Raw genomic sequence first — 17,610 nt, 5'->3', positions numbered from 1 at the left:
TCTTATGGAACAATGGGATTTAGGGATGTACTTGGAGGGGAAGATAGATGATTGATAGGTATCGTAGATCAAATTTAGGCCAGTGTGTGTGAGGAAGAGTCATTGGACTGGACTTGGCCTATTTTGTGTTCTAGATGCAGCTGTGATCCTCGGCTGTGTGTCTCACCGAAGGGACCTGATGTTTTACATTATTGGTAAGTGAAGGAAAGGCTGCCACTGTATTTGTTGAACTCTCCGTAGACTTTAGAAGGATTTCTTGAAAGCCTCTGCTTTCATGTTAGTTCAGAGTCTACCTAACAAACATGAAGTTACTGTCACCCGGCACTGTGCCCTCCACCTGGCAGACTTGCCTCTCCACCATTATTCTTGTTCCTAAAGTCCTTCCATTGACTTCATTCCTAAGCCATCCCCTTACTTTTTCTTTCAGGAACTAGTGCAGGGTTGTTGCTTCTGTGGTGCTTCTTAATCCAGCCTTAACGTGATGTGCAGGGGTTGTGTGCTTATATGACTGTTTCCCTTGAAAGAATCTCTGTAGTTCTAATTTGCAACTCAAAGGGAATTCCATGCTTCTGTTGGGATGTCTGCTAGCCATACCTGAGACTCTACCACCTTTACCTATTTTCTCTGTTTGCAGTCATTTGCAGAGTTTCAAGAGACTTGTTATTTTCTAACCTTACTTGTAGCATAACACAAATCATAAATGTTCACACAATAGCTTCTGCCTTAAACACCTAATTTGCAATTGAGTAGAATGTCATTAATAAAAGGCATCTTGGGCTGATGTATAGGGGATTTTGGCGTGTGACTCAGCCTTGCTGCTGCAACCATCTTCTGTTCTCTCCTTCCTGCAGGTGGCATCACGGTATCTGTGGTAGCTTTCTTCTTCACCATTAAGTTCCTCTTTGAGCTTGCCGCACGTATAGTCAGCTTCCTTCAGCATGAGGACCGGGAACGTCGAGGGGAGCGAACTATTTATGACTACGTGCGAGGCAACTACCTGGATCCCCGGTCCTGCAAAATATCCTGGGATTGGAAGGACCCCTATGAGGTGGGCCATAGCATGGCCTTCCGAGTGCATGTAAGGGAATATTTCTCTTTCAATGCAGTTTTGGGGACGGGAACAGAGGTTTGAGTTAGGGATGGGCTCTTCAGATATATTTTGTTGGGGCCAAGCTGGATGTAACTTAGGAATAGGAAAGCTATCTCTTTATGACTTCTGCCCCCTATAACTGTGTTGCAGAACTCTGTAAGTACATATCTGAGGTTTGCACTCCTTAAAATCTTATTTCCCTCTCTTTAGAATCCTCTGAAGAGCCGGAGGACACCAGGCTTGTCCTATCTACTGCTTCCTTTACTGGGAAGTGAGTGGGCTGAGTCTGGCCTTCAACAGACTTGGTGTTATCTTTTGATTGTGCAGCTGAAGTTGGGAGCGTGGGAGTGGGCATTTTATGAACCCAAGAACTGTAAAGCTTCATGGCCACTTCCCATTCCTCCAAAATTGAGTGTTATTCTGTCTGACCTGGAAAAGCCTGCCGAGGACTCTTATTTCCTTCCAATCCCAAAAGTCTAGGGGAATGGGACAAGTATAGAAATTAGATGGGTGAGGGGGTTGAACACTGAGAGTTTGGAGCTATGTGGAAAAAGTTTGAATAGGTTTTGCTGGGCTCATGTGCCCACCTTTCTGTCCCGCATTCTCTGCCCAGATGGGTATCAAAATAAGAAGAAAGGTTCGGCTAGGTTGCTGTGTTCTTTGCTCTCGGGAAGGCAAGAAAAACCCTTCTGCTTGAGGGTGAGGAGTTCGAACCCCAGGGCAGGCATTGAAAAAGAGCTAAGGGGAGAAGGAACTTGTTCTGTTCTGGCTGTTTAAATTTTTTCCTTTCACCTTACTGACTCTCACTCATGGTGGCTCCAGCAGTGTGCCCTTCCACTTAGTTCATGCTTGTCTTCTGTTTGCTTAGCCCCTTATTCATCAACGGTAGCTGCTGCATGCACTGGTTTCACGGACAGTCAAGATACATACTACTTCAGGCCCCACACCCTCCCTTATTTAGAAACAGGGAATAGTAGTAACCTTTTGCTGACTGCATGCTGATTGCAGATGGCAGGCAGGATCTGGCCGACAAGCTGCTGGCTCTTTATAAGTGCCGTGCACATACAGTTTTAAGGTGTAATTCTTTCCTTGTAAGGAAGTACTGGTTGAGGTATGTTACCTTCTGAAATTGTCCAGCAGATGACTTCTATGATTGAGCTGCCTGTGATTTTATCTAACACGTTGTTTTCATGCTGATGCTTCTTATCACTATAGACTGGGTCAGCTCCTTAGGTCAGCATCTTCTCCACACTTTTTTCTATAACAAATTGGTGAGACCTTTTCCAGAGCTTAGCTGTACAAATGAGCAAGATCTACTTGTTTCTTCTGAAAGGATGTGGCTTTGCTTTTTTCCTTTTGGTAGTGGGTTCTCTTGGTGTCTGCTCTGATATTGCACTAACAGTGTGGAGCAGAAATGCCTAGAGGCATGTTCTTTTCAGGGCACTCATTTGAACCCCAGCACAAAAGAGAATGAGGCTGTTCAATGCCCACTTGTGCCCTGTTCACTTGGGAGAACACAGCCTGTGTGACAGAGCTGGATGTTAATCTTTTTTCCTTTGCTGAGCTGGGGCAACTTGCTTTCTCTTCTGTGCACTGCATATTTTTTTCTCACCTGGACTTCTCCATTTCCCATGCAGTTATTCTATAAAAATGGGCAACCCTTCCCTGCTCACCGGCCTGTGGGGCTGCGAGTTCACATCTGCCATGTGGAGCTAGCAATTGATATTCCTGTAACCCAGGAAGTTCTTCAGGAGCCTAATTCCAATGTGGTGAAAGTGGCCTTCACTGTGCGCAGGGCTGGGAGATACGAGATCACTGTAAAACTTGGTGGCTTGAATGTGGCCTACAGCCCCTACTACAAGGTGTTCCAACCAGGTAAGGTCTAAGTGGCCCTCTAATGATTCAAAGTAGATTTGGAGGTATTGGAGGCAGTTAGGTAAATGTGTTTCCAGCTGAAATAAGTAGGTGACAGAGAAAGGGTTACCCTTCACCATTTTACTCTTGCCATGTGTAGATCCTGGCAATAGACCCATGACTAAAACTTGTGACTACCAGTATGTGGCAAAATAGAAACTGTATTACAGAATAGGTTGTTCATGCTGTTTAAACTCCCTAACCACTTGTCATGTTGTGCGTTTTGTAGTAACTTCTTCATGATTAGAGAAGAGTCAGAGAATGCCTTTTGTGAAAGTATTGATTTATTTGTATCTGAATTGGAAATGCTGTCATGATTTGACTCTTCCTCTTTTGAGTACCCTCCTCTGTTCCGTTAAGCTCCTGGAGCAGTTGATAGCTTTGATTCTACACTTCTTCAAAAACGCTTCCTTTTTATCCGTTTTAAATTTTGTTTCTTTCTACTTTTGTTTTTTCACCCCAGTCGGCATCTTTTGTGTTTCACATGCATTAAAAGTACCTCTATTCTATTGCATGGTGAATAGATACTAGGCTTGCTAAGATACCCCTTCAGAAAGAGGAAGCTCAGATTTAACTCAGGTACTCTCCTTGCTAAACTTTTTTTGGCAAGCTGAATTTGCACGTTTCCTTGGATGTCAGCCGACTTGTACTTTGTATGTGCAGTGTAAGCCAGCTGAAGGTTAGAATGGTGGAAAAAGCATTCTTTAGGAGGCTAGTATGTAGGTTTGCTTTATCAGTATTAAATTTCTGACCCAAGGCAAACCCTGTGCACCACACCATGTATTTCAGTGTTCAGATACTTTGGTTTTTGAATGTAAGGGCACAGAATGTGTTTAGAATTGATCCATTTTCAAGAGTATTTTGCCCCTAGTTGCTTTTCTTTTGCTCTTGCTAGCTTCACCTTGGAATTTGTTTGACTCTAAACTGTTGTTGTCTGCTTCAGGGATGGTGGTTCCCTCCAAAACCAAAATTGTCGGCCATTTCTCCACTCTGGTGCTGACCTGTGGGCAGCAGCACACTCTGCAGATAGTTCCCAGAGATGAGTATGACAATCCCACCAGCAATTCTGTGTCCCTGATAGATGAGCACAATTACAGCGTCTCCATCCATGAAGTGAGTGCAACCTCATCCCTTGCTGCTTGACTTCTGGTGAGCTAGAGAACTGCCCCTTATTCATTTGTTTTCTGTTTAGCTGGGTCCTCAAGAAGAAGAGAGCTCTGATGTTGTGTTTGAGAAGTCTGTGGTGTCCAATCGGCAGACGTGCGAAGTGTTCTTCCGACTCACCTTGCACTGTAGGGGGTGTTTCCATGCCTGCATCTCCTACCAGAACCAGCCCATAAGCAATGGTGATTTTGACATCATTGTTCTAAGTGGTGAGTCAAGAGCTACTCAGTATTCTTTCTCCAGGTGTCCTCTTACAAGATGCTTTGCACACTTGTGTAGCAGAGCTAAATGTGGCTTCCCTGCAGGCTAGCCATGCTTAATTGTTAAAGGAATGCCTATTCATTTAAAAATGCCAGGGTAAATGAATTTGCTGCTGACAAGGGAGATCTCTGAAGGCTGATACTCTCCTCCATCAGCAGATAAAAGCACGTGTGTTTTTTCACCTGTCTCAGGCAATTTTTATTGCTTGTTAGTACTTGGCATCTGAGCCGTACCGTAAGCAAGCCAGTCATGTATTGTATGTTAAGCTATATGGGTGAGAACATTGCATGTAACCTATGTGCTTTTTTACAATTTTATAATTCCTGGTTTCTTCAGGAGTGAGTCAGTCTGCAATGTGGCTGACATGTGCCTATGCCTTCAGGCTGGTGCTCTGAGACAGAGGTTCCAAACTGCTGTCTTGAAATCTTTTCATCCTGCTCCTGGGTTCTCTTTATCAGAGCTTAACTTGACCAGGTTTTCCTTTGGTTGTGTAGCCTTTTCTTTAAAATCATAGTAACTAATTTGGTGGTGGTCTGTGGATTCTTTACTTTTTGATTCTGGTCTCTGTTAAGATTTACAGAACTCTTTTGTATCTATTTCCCTCAGAGAATGAAAAGAACATTGTAGAACGCAATGTGTCCACCTCAGGTGTCAGTATTTACTTTGAAGCCTACCTTTATGATGCTCCTAGTTACACCAACAGTCAGTGGCAACTTCCACTAACGCACCTGAGCTCCTCTCAGCGCCGTCCTTCTACTGCCACTGAGGATGAAGATGAAGATTCTCCCTCTGACAGCCAAACCCCTGAGAAAGTTAAGAAACCCAAAAAAGTGTACTGCTATGTGTCACCTAAGGTAGATATAAAGTTACCACTCTTGAGTGTATGTTTAAGGTACACTGCAACTGAAGAACTTCCTTGTGCCCTATATCTTAGCGCCAGATTTAGGTGCCTTAGATTTGGTTAAAAAAGGTTTGCCTAAGGCTAGAGAGCAAATGTGGAGCTTATGACTGGGAATAACGTTAAAGTGCTCCTTGAAGTTTTAGGACTGCATGTGTCTTTCTAGGTCTGATCCAAAGCCTACTGGGACTTTTCTCTGGGATTTTTCAATAGATATTCTGTTTGCCTTTCCTTTGCTCTGGTCAGGTCAGACCTGCAATTCCCTTTCTCAGTTTCTGATACCTGTAGATCAGAACATACAGGAAGGTACTTCTCAGATTTTATGTCTTTGTCCTGTTTCTTGAATGTTTCAAGGAAAAGAAAAGGAAAAAAATGGTCAGAAGACAAAGGGTAAATGTAAAAGTAGAAGAAACAGGATTCAAGCAATTCAAGAGAAACTGAGGATTCTCTTATAGTAAGAATAAATGTAAATAAATATATAAAGAATAAATATAGTAAGAAAGAAAATTCCACAAAACCTACTAATAAACTTAAATTCACTTTGACAATATCCGCCTGAGGGTGTTAAGAGAGCTGGATGACATTGCGACACCACTCTTCATAATCTTTGAGAAGTCGTGGAGATTGGGGGATGTTCCAGAAGACTTGAAGAAGGCTAATGTCACCCCCATTTACAAGAAGGGCTTAAAGAAGGATCCAGTAAATTATAGGCCCATCAGTCTTACTTCAGTTCCTGGGAAAGTTATGGAACAAATCCTCCTGGGGGCTATCACAAGTCAAATGAAGCATGTGACTGGGAAAAGCCAACATGGATTCACCAAGAGCAAATCGTGCTCGACAAACCTGATTACCTTCTATAACAAAGTAACCTGCTGCATTGATGTGGGGCAAGTGGTGGACATTGTCTACCTGGATTTCTCCAAGGCTTTCAATACAATTTCCCACAGCCTCCTCCTAGAGAAACTGGTGTGTTGTGGTCTAGACAAGTGGTCTGTGCGGTGGGTGGGGAACTGGCTAACAGGTCGCACCCAGAGGGTGGTGGTAAATAGCTCCTTTTCAAACTGGCAACCTGTCACAAGTGAGGTCCCCCAGGGATTGATATTGGGCCCAACACTGTTTAATATCTTCATAAGTGATCTGGGTGATGGGATCAAGTGTATCCTGATGAATTTTGCCAATGATACCAAACTGAGTGGGGAAGTTGACACTTTGGAAGGGAGAGCCACCCTGCAGGAAGACCCGGATGGGCTGGAAGAGTGGGCTAACAAGAACCTTGTGAAGTTCAACAAGGACAAATGTAAGGAAAACGTAATCCAGGAGTGAAGCACAGGCTGAGTCTTCCAGGCTGAGGAGCGGCTCTGTGGAAAGGGACATGGGGGTCCTGGTGGACAACAAGCTCTATATGAGTGAACGGTGTGCTGCTGCGGCAAAAAAAGCCAATAGGATGCTGTGTTGCATCAACAAGGACAGCATCGGTAGAGATAAAGAAGTCATTATCCCACAGTGCTTGTCAGGCCACACCTGGAATACTGTGTTCAGTTTTGGTCCCTGCTATACAAAAAAAGATGTGCACAAGCTGGAGAGGGTCCAGAGAAGGGCCACAAAGATGATCAGAGGGCTGGGAAGCCTGCCACATGAGGAAATGCTGAGAGAACTGGGTTTGTTCAGCCTTGAGAAAAGAAAGCTTAGGGGAGACCTTATTACCATGTTCCAGTATTTAAAAGGTGGCTACAAAGAAGATGGAGACTCCCCTTTTACAAGGAGTCACATGGAAAAGATGAGGGGCAATGTGTTCAAGTTACTCCTGTGGAGATTCTGATTAGACTCAAGAGAAAAATTTTTCACAATGAGAATAATAAACCATTGGAATAATCTTCCCTGGGGAAGTGCAGGGAAGTGGTGGATTCCCCAGCATTGGACACTTTTAAGATTTGACTGGACAGGGTGCTGGGCCATCTTGTCTAGACTGTGCTTTTGCCAAGAAAGATTCGACCAGGTGATCCTTGAGGTCCCTTCCACCTGGTATTCTATGATTAATCTGTTTAACTGAATGCATTCTGAAAAATGCAGTGATAAATATCGAAGTGAAAGACTAATGCAGGAATTGCTTTTCTGACAAATAGAGAAAGGGCTGTAAAACTGTTAAAGGATGGAGGGTGTTGCTAGAGATTTCTATATCTCCGCTGCATGTGGCTCCAAGAACTGACTTCGGGAATGAGTGCTGGGTTCTTGTGAGCTCAGCATCCTTTAATCCTTGGAGTATCGTTCTGGACTTCTGTACTCTTTTTCTATTTCATTACCTTGTAAAAGTGGGTGCTGTTGTAGGTTCCGTTTAGGTGCCAAAGTTATTAATGCAATTCTGCTGCTTGCGGAATTGTATGCCTGGATATATCTATATATTCCTAGAGCATCTGTCCTGTACAGTGTATAACTGTTACTATGTTGTCATTTCTTTAAGGGGTTGCTGTTCATATTTGTTTTGTTTCTGGAGAAATGCTGCTTGTCATTTTTTCCAGTCATTGCAGCTAAAACAGGCTTGTGCAGGAAATGGTTTTGTGTTTTGTCTAAAGATGCTAAAATTTCATCTTTGCTTGCTCTCCAGAAGGCGACAGTTCCACAGTTAGTAGTTATTTGTTGTGGCAGAAATACAGTGAGAGGAAATTTCTACAAATCTCCTGGATTTAGCAGCTGCAAAAAGTTGTTTGAAATGATTGTGAAAATTAGGGAGTAGTAGCAATAGTTCCATTAGGTAGTGTGACTTTTTCCAAACCCTTTTTGTCAATGCATTACAATCTTGTCCTGAATTCAGCCTCTCAAGTGTACTTAACTTCGGCCTTCCAATTAGACTGGTGATGTTCTAGTGAACACAATGGCTTACTGCTGTAAAATCTGTGTCATGCTGGTATCCCGTATGTGTCGTAAAGGCACGCAGTGAAGTCTCACTGACAAGCTGCTTACAGTTCTGTACAGCTTTGAACCTTTTTATGTATTGTGCCAGAGTAGGATGTCACCAAATGTTGCAGAAACCTGTCCTTGGGGTTGGAGGGAGGTCTGGCCTTATGGATCTGTCTTGTGCCTCATGTTTCAGGGTCAACCCTTAACAGATGTGTGACATTTAATGTTTTCTTTTCCTTGTGGTTACTCAGCAATTCTCAGTGAAAGAATTCTACCTGAAGATCATTCCATGGCGCCTTTTCACCTTTAGAGTATGTCCTGGGACAAAGGTGAGGCTCTTTCCATCTATCTGTTGCTGCACCTCCATGTTATTAGCTTGTGGTCCTTGTGAATGACAGTCTGGTTTTTACTTTTGGAGAGAAAGGCTGCCACTCAGAGAGCAACATTTTGTTGCGTAAAATTCAGCCTTTGAAATTCCCTCTTAGTGCCCCGATTCTGCTAATATTTATGGATAGGAGCCAGTTGTATTGCTCCTTCCTGCCTTTCGTCCCAATCCTAGGCAAAAATCTTGATTTCTTTTGGATTTCTCTTGTTTTTTCATCATAACCTTGCTAAAATGCTGTGATTGTGTCCACTGAAGCCCCTAGTCTAGGGTGTGAGTTTTGATGCAGCCTCCTATCTGAAATCCGGGTGCTTGAACTGGATGTTAACTGCATCTGCGTGGGTGAGCAGAGAAAGTCCTAGAGTGCAAGTGGTATTGCTCTGTCTACTGAACATGCTATGCATTCTGCATGATGGGTTTACCCTTTCTTGCATCTTTTTGCTGCTAGTTTTCATACCTTGGTCCTGACCCTGTGCACAAATTACTGACACTGGTGGTGGATGATGGGATTCAACCCCCTGTGGAGCTCAGCTGCAAGGAGAGGAACATCTTAGCAGCCACTTTCATTCGCTCCCTGCATAAAAACATAGGTAAAAGTGTGGTGGGTACAGTAGTCAGGAAGTTAGCACTTGAGTCTGCTAGTTTCCGTTGGGAATGAAAATTGTCAGCACTGAATGACCTCTGATGAGAACTGATTCCTGAAGTCTCATGTTCTGTTCCTGTTGGTGCTTCCAATTAATGTATTTCATCATGCCAGCTGTTCCTTTTCAGTTTGGCTTTTCTGTCAGGCTCTTTCAAAGTGCACCTGTGAGAATGTCAGCAAGACTAACTGCGAACTGCCTTTGAGTTCTGTTTCCAAACTTTGCTGTAATAAACTCATCCTTGGGCTGTAAAGCTGACCTGTGCAGTTAGTCTTAGGAATGCCTTCTAGATGTTCAAAGTGTTGACAGCTCAGGACTGACCAATACTGTCACTATTCTCAGGAGGCTCCGAGACCTTCCAGGACAAAGTGAACTTCTTTCAGCGAGAGCTACGTCAGGTGCATATGAAAAGACCTCATTCGAAGGTCACGCTGAAGGTCAGCCGTCACTGTCTGCTGGAGTCGGTGAGTGTACATGTCACTTTGTGTAAGCCCCATGCTCCTCCATCCTTCTTCTGCTCAGTGCCTAAAGAAATCCAAACTGGCGTGTGCTAGGGGCAACCACGCTAAAAATGATGAGTCCTTCTGTTTCAAGGCAGATGCCAGTAGACAGCTTGAGATGGGGGAGGGGGGGAATAATGTCAAGGTAGCTCCTCTGTGTTCGGGTTTGGTATTGTGTGAGATGCTGTGTTCCTTCTCTATAGCCATTAAGATCAGATCAATTTCTTAAGTAATTAGGACACTTTAGCTCTGATAAACTTTTTAAGGAACTCGTTGCAGAGTAAATCAAGCCCTGAGAGATGTCTAGGGTAAACGCATGCATAGCCTATAAAAGCAGGAAATCTGCTGGTGCTATTCTGTCCCGACTTTACATTGGAACCTGAGGCCCAGAGAGAGACTGTCTACCTGGACCAGATTTGGGAGCAGGACCTAGAGCTCCTGGGTCTTTATATACCGTTTTTCTGGTACAGGGCCATTAAGTGAGATAAGCTGTCAAGTCAGGTGTTACTGAGCTGCATCCATGAAACTCTTGCATCGACAGGCTTTTAGTAGTGTTTCAATGTGATGATAAAATATTTTGTAGAGTCCTTGAGTTAAGTCTTCACTAATGCTGACCTGAGCTGATGTGTTTCTGAAGTCAAACTTAAGAAAGAGTCATTCATATAATACAGTTGGTAACTGACATTCTAAATACTGTGTGTGCAGGGCAGGCAGTTACCCTGACTTATTGTTTCCACATGTGTCTCATAACAGTAATGTTATAAAGATGGAAAAGAACATTTCTGGGGAAAGCAGGAGTGGCTGGGATTTCCCATGATTTGCACTCAGTAAATCTGTGTTTTGGAATATTTTCTGCACGTATGAGCTTGCAGTGTTTACGTGATTGTGTTTCGGTTAATAGCTTGCTACCAAATGACTTCACTTCTAAACAGTATTTCCATGACTATTTTTTCCCGCTGTTTTGGAAATTCCTCCACTGTCATGAGCACTGGTATTACAGCCTAGTAGGACAAAATAAATTAAGTGCCGTAATAATAATAATACAAGTAAGCTTTAGTGTCCAACGTTGATAGGCACAATGAATGTGACCAATGTGTTTTGTCCAGAGGCGTGACTAGCGTGTTGCTGTAACCTATTTGAAGATAAGTGAAGCCAAAGCTACCTGTATGATTGAGGACTGCTGTGTAGCTTTTAAAATTTTCTTTAATTGGAATCTAGAACTGGGACACAGGAAGTTCTAGACACTTGAAATATTTTGTTACTTTTCTGCATTGTGACTTGCGTTAAGTATGAACTCAGTGAAGCCTTTAAGCTATTTTCTAATGCTGTCTGAAACATTCTTTTTTTAAATCTAACTCGTGGGTTGACAGTGCTTTACAGAAGTTGCCCCTTCCCACCAGCATTTTAATACTTTAAACAATACTGTACTGTAGTCTTGAGAGGGATACGTTTGTGCTGTGCTAAGAACTCACACTGGTTTTAAGATGAGCTGTATTTATGTGGATAATGTGTCTCAGAATAGAAGATGAGGAACTGGCTTCCATGGCTTTGGACAAATAAGAATTAGACCTTAGGAGTTCCTGATTCTCATTTTTATACTTTAGAGTACTAGACTGTTTCTTGGGGTTGTATTGCTTAAATTGCCCATCTACATGTGAAGGATTAGGGGGTGTCAAGCAGTAACAGCTGCTGCTATTTTTTTTTTTTTTTTTCAGTCTTTTAAAGCAACACGAAATTTTTCCGTTTCTGACTGGAGCAAAAACTTTGAAGTGATTTTTCAGGATGAAGAAGGTGAGTTATCCAGTAAATATATTTGAGGAGGAAGTGAAAGGAATGACGATGGAGTAATTTTAGTCTGAAATTCTGGTTTCTTGTAACATGTCTATCTTTTGTGGCTTTCCAGCCCTTTCACTTTCTCACAGATGTTAGTGTATTATCCTGCTGGTGCTATTCTATCCTTACTTTATGTAGGGACCTGAAGCCCAAGTGAAAGATATTAAGACTAGGTTTGGGAGCAGAACCTAGAGTTCTGGAGTCCCTGTGTACTGCTTTTTTGCTATGGACCTGTTCACTGCGATGAGCTCTTGTGTCAGGTAATACTGAGCAGCATGCATGAAACTCTTGAATTGACGAGCCATGGATGACCAAGCTTGTTTTATCTTGTAGCTTTGGACTGGGGAGGTCCACGCAGAGAGTGGTTTGAGCTCATCTGTAAGGCATTATTTGATACCACCAATCAACTCTTCACCCGCTTTAGTGATAACAACCAGGCCTTGGTGAGTCTGCAGTTCCTATGCTGAATGCACAGAACTGTGTGCATCGACATGCTGCTGGTTAAGTAATGTTGCTGCTAAATTCGTTAAGTGGTGTGCAACCTTACTTATTCTTTAGCTTGCTTGCACAGTCACTTCCAGTGCCTTTCTCAGGGCTTTGATTAATGGTCTTAACCTATTGAAGTGTCAAAGAACTGGCTGGATGAACAGCAGAGGGTGCCCAGTCAGCAGGGAAGACTGAAATTCTGGGCAAGAGGAGGTGGCATCAGAGTGCCTAGAGGTTTTGTTGGGTCTGAATGTTTCAGAATCTATTTTTGCTCTCATATAGCTTCTGGCCTGTGCATGTGAAACACTTCGTATTCTTCCTAGGCAGGCTCAGGCATTTTATTTCTATTGCTTGGCTTTGAGGATATTACACTAAAGCTCCTGGGGCAGCCTGAGAGATGCACTACTTGAACTGGTCCCATATTTGCTATTTGTGCTAGTCTTGTCTGGTACTTGGATGTTTCATTTTGCTTCCTCTTCGCAGGTGCATCCAAATCCAGGGCGTCCCACATATTTACGACTCAAAGTGTATGAATTTGCAGGTCGCCTAGTAGGAAAGTGTCTTTATGAATCATCTCTGGGAGGTGCTTACAAACAACTGGTTCGAGCTCGCTTCACCCGATCCTTCCTGGCTCAGATCATAGGACTTCGTATGCATTACAAGGTAAAGCTTCCCAGCCTTGTGTAAAGCCTGTGGGAGATTGAACACTGGTGTAAGAGAAGCAGATCTAGAGTCCTGGTTAACAATATATGTGGGTTTTTTTTCTTCTCCTTCTTCTTCTCCTTTTTCTCTCTCTTCTTCGTCCCTGCCTTCTTTTTCTTTCACACAGTATTTTGAAACGGACGACCCAGAATTCTATAAATCCAAAGTTTGTTTCATACTGAACAATGATGTGAGTGAGATGGACCTGGTCTTTGCTGAAGAGAAGTATAGCAAAACAGGACAACTGGAGAAGGTGAGGGAGGCAGTTCCTGAAGGTGGGACAGTTTAACCCCTTCTGCCTGCAGCAGGGGAGGGCGAGAACTCTATGTACCCCAGAAAATTGAGCTTACTCTGGGTAGTAGATCCTTGCTTGGGTTTATTCTGGTTGGGAGTTCAGGTTTGGGGAATGCTGCTGGTCACACTCATGTCAAGTGTTCTCTTTTCAGGTGGTGGAACTGGTGACAGGAGGTGCTCAAGTACCAGTGACCAATGAAAACAAAATCTTGTATCTAAATCTGCTTGCGCAATACAGGCTGGCCAATCAGGTTAGGGAGGAGGTGGATCACTTCCTGAAAGGTAACATGCCATCCGCTCCCCTCTCCTTTCTGCCTTTATCTTCCAGGGGATAGCACTTGCTGCTCTTCTCTGCTCTTTTCTTCCAGGTCTTAACGAGTTAGTTCCTGAGAACCTCCTGGCTATTTTTGATGAGAATGAGCTTGAGGTAATTGCTGCTGCCCTAAGCATCTCTATCCTTACTTCCCCTCCTCTCTGACAAATGAAGCGCTTTCTGATCTGGAATAAAGCCAGAATGTTTCTTCTATAAGCATTTTAAACATTTGTGATTTGCACAGTAGCTGTTGCCTTGTTTCCTGGGCTCCTGACTTTCTGACTGTAGTTTTCTTGCCTTTCAGTTGCTTATGTGCGGTACAGGAGATATCAGCGTCTGTGACTTCAAGGCACATGCTGTAGTGGTAGGAGGATCTTGGCACTTCCGTGAGAAGGCAAGTGGAAGGCTTTCTCCCTCCTGCTTGCTGAAAACAGTTATCCCAACTACAGTAAAAGACAACTTAAACTGGGAACAGATTTCTTGGCTGGAAATTAGGCTTCCAGAAGGACAAACTGGAATATTCAGGGGTCAGGAGTAGGACTGCACACATTAGGAAATAATGTTTTTTCCCCTAGAGATATCCAGATATATTCAGCCTGGCTAACTATAGAGAAGATGCTTATCTGTTACCAGCAGGAAAAAAAAACAGCAGCAGTGGTCTTTTTAAGAAAATCCAACAAAGCACTAATTAAGAACAGTTCAGCAGGGAATCAGGAGGAATTGGTGGGAATTATTGCTACTGAAGACGTTCATGGTGATATACTTATCTCTAAGGGGTGCTTGAAGATCATGATTGCAGCCCACGTGGAGTGTTTGGAATTCAGTGCGGTGGTAAAGACTACTGATGCAGTAGCCTAAATTTGGACCCTGTAATTGTTCCCATCCCTCCCTGCCTTTCCCAGTGGGAGGGGTATGGGAATGGTAGCAACTTCATTTAGAAAAATAATTTAGAAAAATAATGGAAGCTGCCAAAACACCCAAGATGAAAACAGATTGTGAGTACAAGCTTCCAGCTGTAAACACTGGGATGGTTCCACCGTCCTGCAAAAGTACCAGAGGATATGAAAAAGCAAAAGATTAGCATAGTGCAAGAAGCAAATGAGCTTCTGCATTGTAAACCTACCTCATTGCCTATGCAGGTATTTCTAAAAATAAAATCTCTGTGAGGAGAGCAGAAGCCTTTCTGCTTTAAGGGAAAGGACTAGTGGGAGGTAGTAGCGTGGGACATCTCTTAACTGGTAAGAAGAAACTATGTAATACTTGCCTCTATGTGTCACCCTGGTGAAACAAAAAAAAATCTAACTATTATTAGAGCACTTGCTTGCAAGGGCAATTGACTGATCTTCTTGCATCTTGCTTATATGCTTATTTGATTTGCTTGGCTGACCTGGCTTTACCTTTCCTGTTTCTTAACAGGTCATGCGGTGGTTTTGGACCGTAGTCTCCAGTTTCACGCAGGAGGAGCTGGCCAGGCTCTTGCAGTTCACAACTGGTTCCTCCCAGCTGCCCCCAGGAGGGTTTGCTGCACTCTGTCCATCTTTCCAGATTATTGCGGCTCCAACTCACAGTACTTTGCCAACAGCCCACACTTGGCAAGTATCCTGGGGTGGTAGGACTTTCTGCATTGTACTTTTGGGAATGGCACCAGCTAGTTGTGATGGGCAGTGTGTAACATGTAATGTGTGTGACACTCGTGTCCACCTATCCAAAAGCAGCTGATGGGGATGGTCCCCTCTTAGATCTAGTCTGAATTGAATTTTTCTTTTGTTTTACAGTTTTAACCAGTTGTGCCTCCCTACGTATGACTCCTATGAAGAAGTGCACAAGATGCTGCAGCTAGCTATCAGCGAGGGTTGTGAGGGCTTTGGCATGCTCTGATTTCCCCTTTCCAGGAGACCACTTAGCCTCCTGGCTCTTCATGGCAAGACCCAGGTTCAGTCCTCTGCTTGTTCTCCTTCCCTTCACGTGGGCAATGGAGGCAGAACAAAGACTCCATGTAAAGGAATTTGTCATCCAGAAGATGTCACGTGGCCTTTCCGTATCCCAAATGTGTCATCAAGAGCTCATCTTTTCCCTTTCCCTCATTCTCCCTTTGATTCAATGTGAAACAGCAAAAGGACTGTGGTGCATTCATCAAGGAGATAGTGATTTCCCTGCACCAGGTACACCCTTCCTTCTGTGAGAAGATGAAGTTCATAAGCAGAAGTTACAGTGAGAAGTGCAGGAGATGTGCTGAGCTGCCGTTATCGTAGCTCTCTGGGAGGATGAGGGAAGACCAGCATGGAGCTCTGCTGGAAACCTGGCTTACAGGAAGCCTTAGTAATTTTCCATGTCTTGGCTCAACTTCCCCAGTGATGCTCCCTGATAGCTCATCTAACTCTGACTCATGAAGAGTATAGGGTTGTCCATCCTTTCAGCACCTCACCCAGAAGGGTTTCTGATTCTCCTCCGTCTTGCTCTGGATACTGCTGTCTCCTGTACCACAGAGAAAAATGGGCAGTGTTCACTGGAGGGAGTAACCCAAAGGGGAGAACAATCTCATCGGAGCACAAGTGCTGGCCCTGACAGTGATCCTGTACTACCTCCGCCAGGGTCCAGCAGCAGAAGCGTCCTTCTCCAGCAGTGGCTGGTAATGAGCCTCTGCAAACGAACTGGAAGAGGAGTTTATCCTCCATTGAATGTTTCTGACAGTTGATGTTGCACAGGAAGCTGTTCCATGCCCTTGCCTTCTTTTCCTTTCCTCAGGAGAGAGAGTATGGGCATGAGCGTGATCCCTCAATGCTGAGCACCAATGCCTATCCCACATTCACCTTCAGGGTATGTATGTTATGTAGTAACAGTGACAGGTCAGTAAGCTGCTACAGTGTGCACTGGGCTTGCATTTGTTGTTGGGGTGATGGTACTGAGCAGAACGTGGTACCTCCACCCGGACATCCCACAGGGTCTTGGCTTCTACCTCTATCATGCAGCAGCCTGAGGCTTCTCTTTCTCTACTGCGTTTCAGGCAGAGTTTCCAGAGGGGTGATGGTGCCTGGAGAGCAGCTGGCTTTCTCTCCTCCCAATCTTCCTACCTTCTTTCTTCAGCTCTGCTTTTCTCCTGTTCCATTCAGTGCTGCTGGCTTTCCAGCACAAAATGTTAATTAGAACTTGGTTCAAGTGATCGCTCAACAGCCTGCACTCACCATTGTCTGGCTTGTGGGAAGAAGAGTGGGCAGACCGGTGTGAGAAGTAAGCTTATGATTGGGGTGTATTGTTGCTGGCAGTCCACTCAGCCTTTCCAAGGAAATAAAGGGAAGGGGAATCTGGGAATCTTGATGAGTTCTTCAGTGAAGCAAAATTCAAGATCTTTAAGTTCTCAGTCCCTTTGACAGCTCAGGTCAGGAGTCAAAGGCATGCAGGAGTCAAAGTGTGAGAAAACTGCATTGCTACTGCCTGCAATGTAAGCTTTCACTGGATTATGGAAATGCTGGATTTCTTCCAGAATGGAGTCTCAGACTGGCATCCCTGAGCTAATATTAGAACGCCGTATTAGATAAAAAGTCGCATCATCCTCTTCAGCCCCTTCTGCTGTCCTCAAGCTGATCCGGGCAGACTTCTGCAGAGTATGGGTATTTTAAGGTAACGCTGTGTGCTTTTCCAGTATAGCTTAGTTGAATTGACAGGGAATTTGGGGGAAACATTCTACACCTAGAAATTGTTTTTAAGGCAGCATCTTGGCCGTTCTTGGGCTGAGTGTGTTACTTCTGTATGGAAAAAAAATAAGCCATTTTGGTGCCAAAAAGCAGCCAGCTGGTTATTGAGACTACTCAGGGGGATTTCTTTGCCTTGTGAATTCATTCCCTCACCGGCACTGAGGTGCTGGGAGGCTGCCAGCTTGAGAGTTGCCACTGTTGTGCTCTGACAGATGACTTCAGTAGTGGCTGTTCTCCCTTTTTTAGTGTAGGCTCCATTCTGCAAGGTCCTGACCTCCTTTGGGTGGAGAGTATGGTAACGTTTTAATTACACTGCAGATGATTTCCACGGTCAGTAGAGTTACAGCTCCTGTGTTCTCCTTTCCACCACTTCTCTGCTTTCTCCAGGGACCGAGAGGAGGTGGCAGTGCTCGGCTTAACTCCTGTTTGTTGGGAGGCATAGCTTGGTGCTGTTCCCACATTGCAGCCTTGTCTTGCCGTCTCACCTGGTGAGGATGTTTCCAGCCTTGTAGCTATGGGCCAACTCTGCCAGTGACATCTTCCTC

The 17,610-nt window shown here is 44.1% G+C and overlaps 1 protein-coding gene across 1 annotated transcript; it reads left to right on the top strand.

Annotated features, from left to right (window-relative positions):
• Positions 1-178: 178 nt before the first annotated feature.
• Positions 179-15,629, top strand: AREL1 (apoptosis resistant E3 ubiquitin protein ligase 1; the record flags this gene model as incomplete). Its single annotated transcript, XM_082485744.1, has 18 exons — positions 179-194; positions 852-1,078; positions 2,728-2,965; positions 3,948-4,117; positions 4,197-4,377; positions 5,036-5,283; positions 8,474-8,551; positions 9,053-9,194; positions 9,588-9,709; positions 11,461-11,536; positions 11,912-12,021; positions 12,548-12,727; positions 12,894-13,019; positions 13,213-13,342; positions 13,429-13,487; positions 13,678-13,767; positions 14,790-14,965; positions 15,149-15,629. 18 exons carry the CDS (start codon positions 179-181, stop codon positions 15,249-15,251), a joined length of 2,472 nt encoding a protein of 823 aa, XP_082341870.1. The 3' UTR covers positions 15,252-15,629.
• Positions 15,630-17,610: the final 1,981 nt, after the last annotated feature.

This window comes from Vanellus vanellus, assembly GCF_965231255.1.
Source record: "Vanellus vanellus genome assembly, chromosome: 6".
Taxonomy (NCBI): Eukaryota; Metazoa; Chordata; class Aves; order Charadriiformes; family Charadriidae; genus Vanellus; species Vanellus vanellus.
The sequence above is the reverse complement of the archived record's forward strand: the minus strand, read 5'-3'. Positions and strand labels throughout refer to the sequence as shown.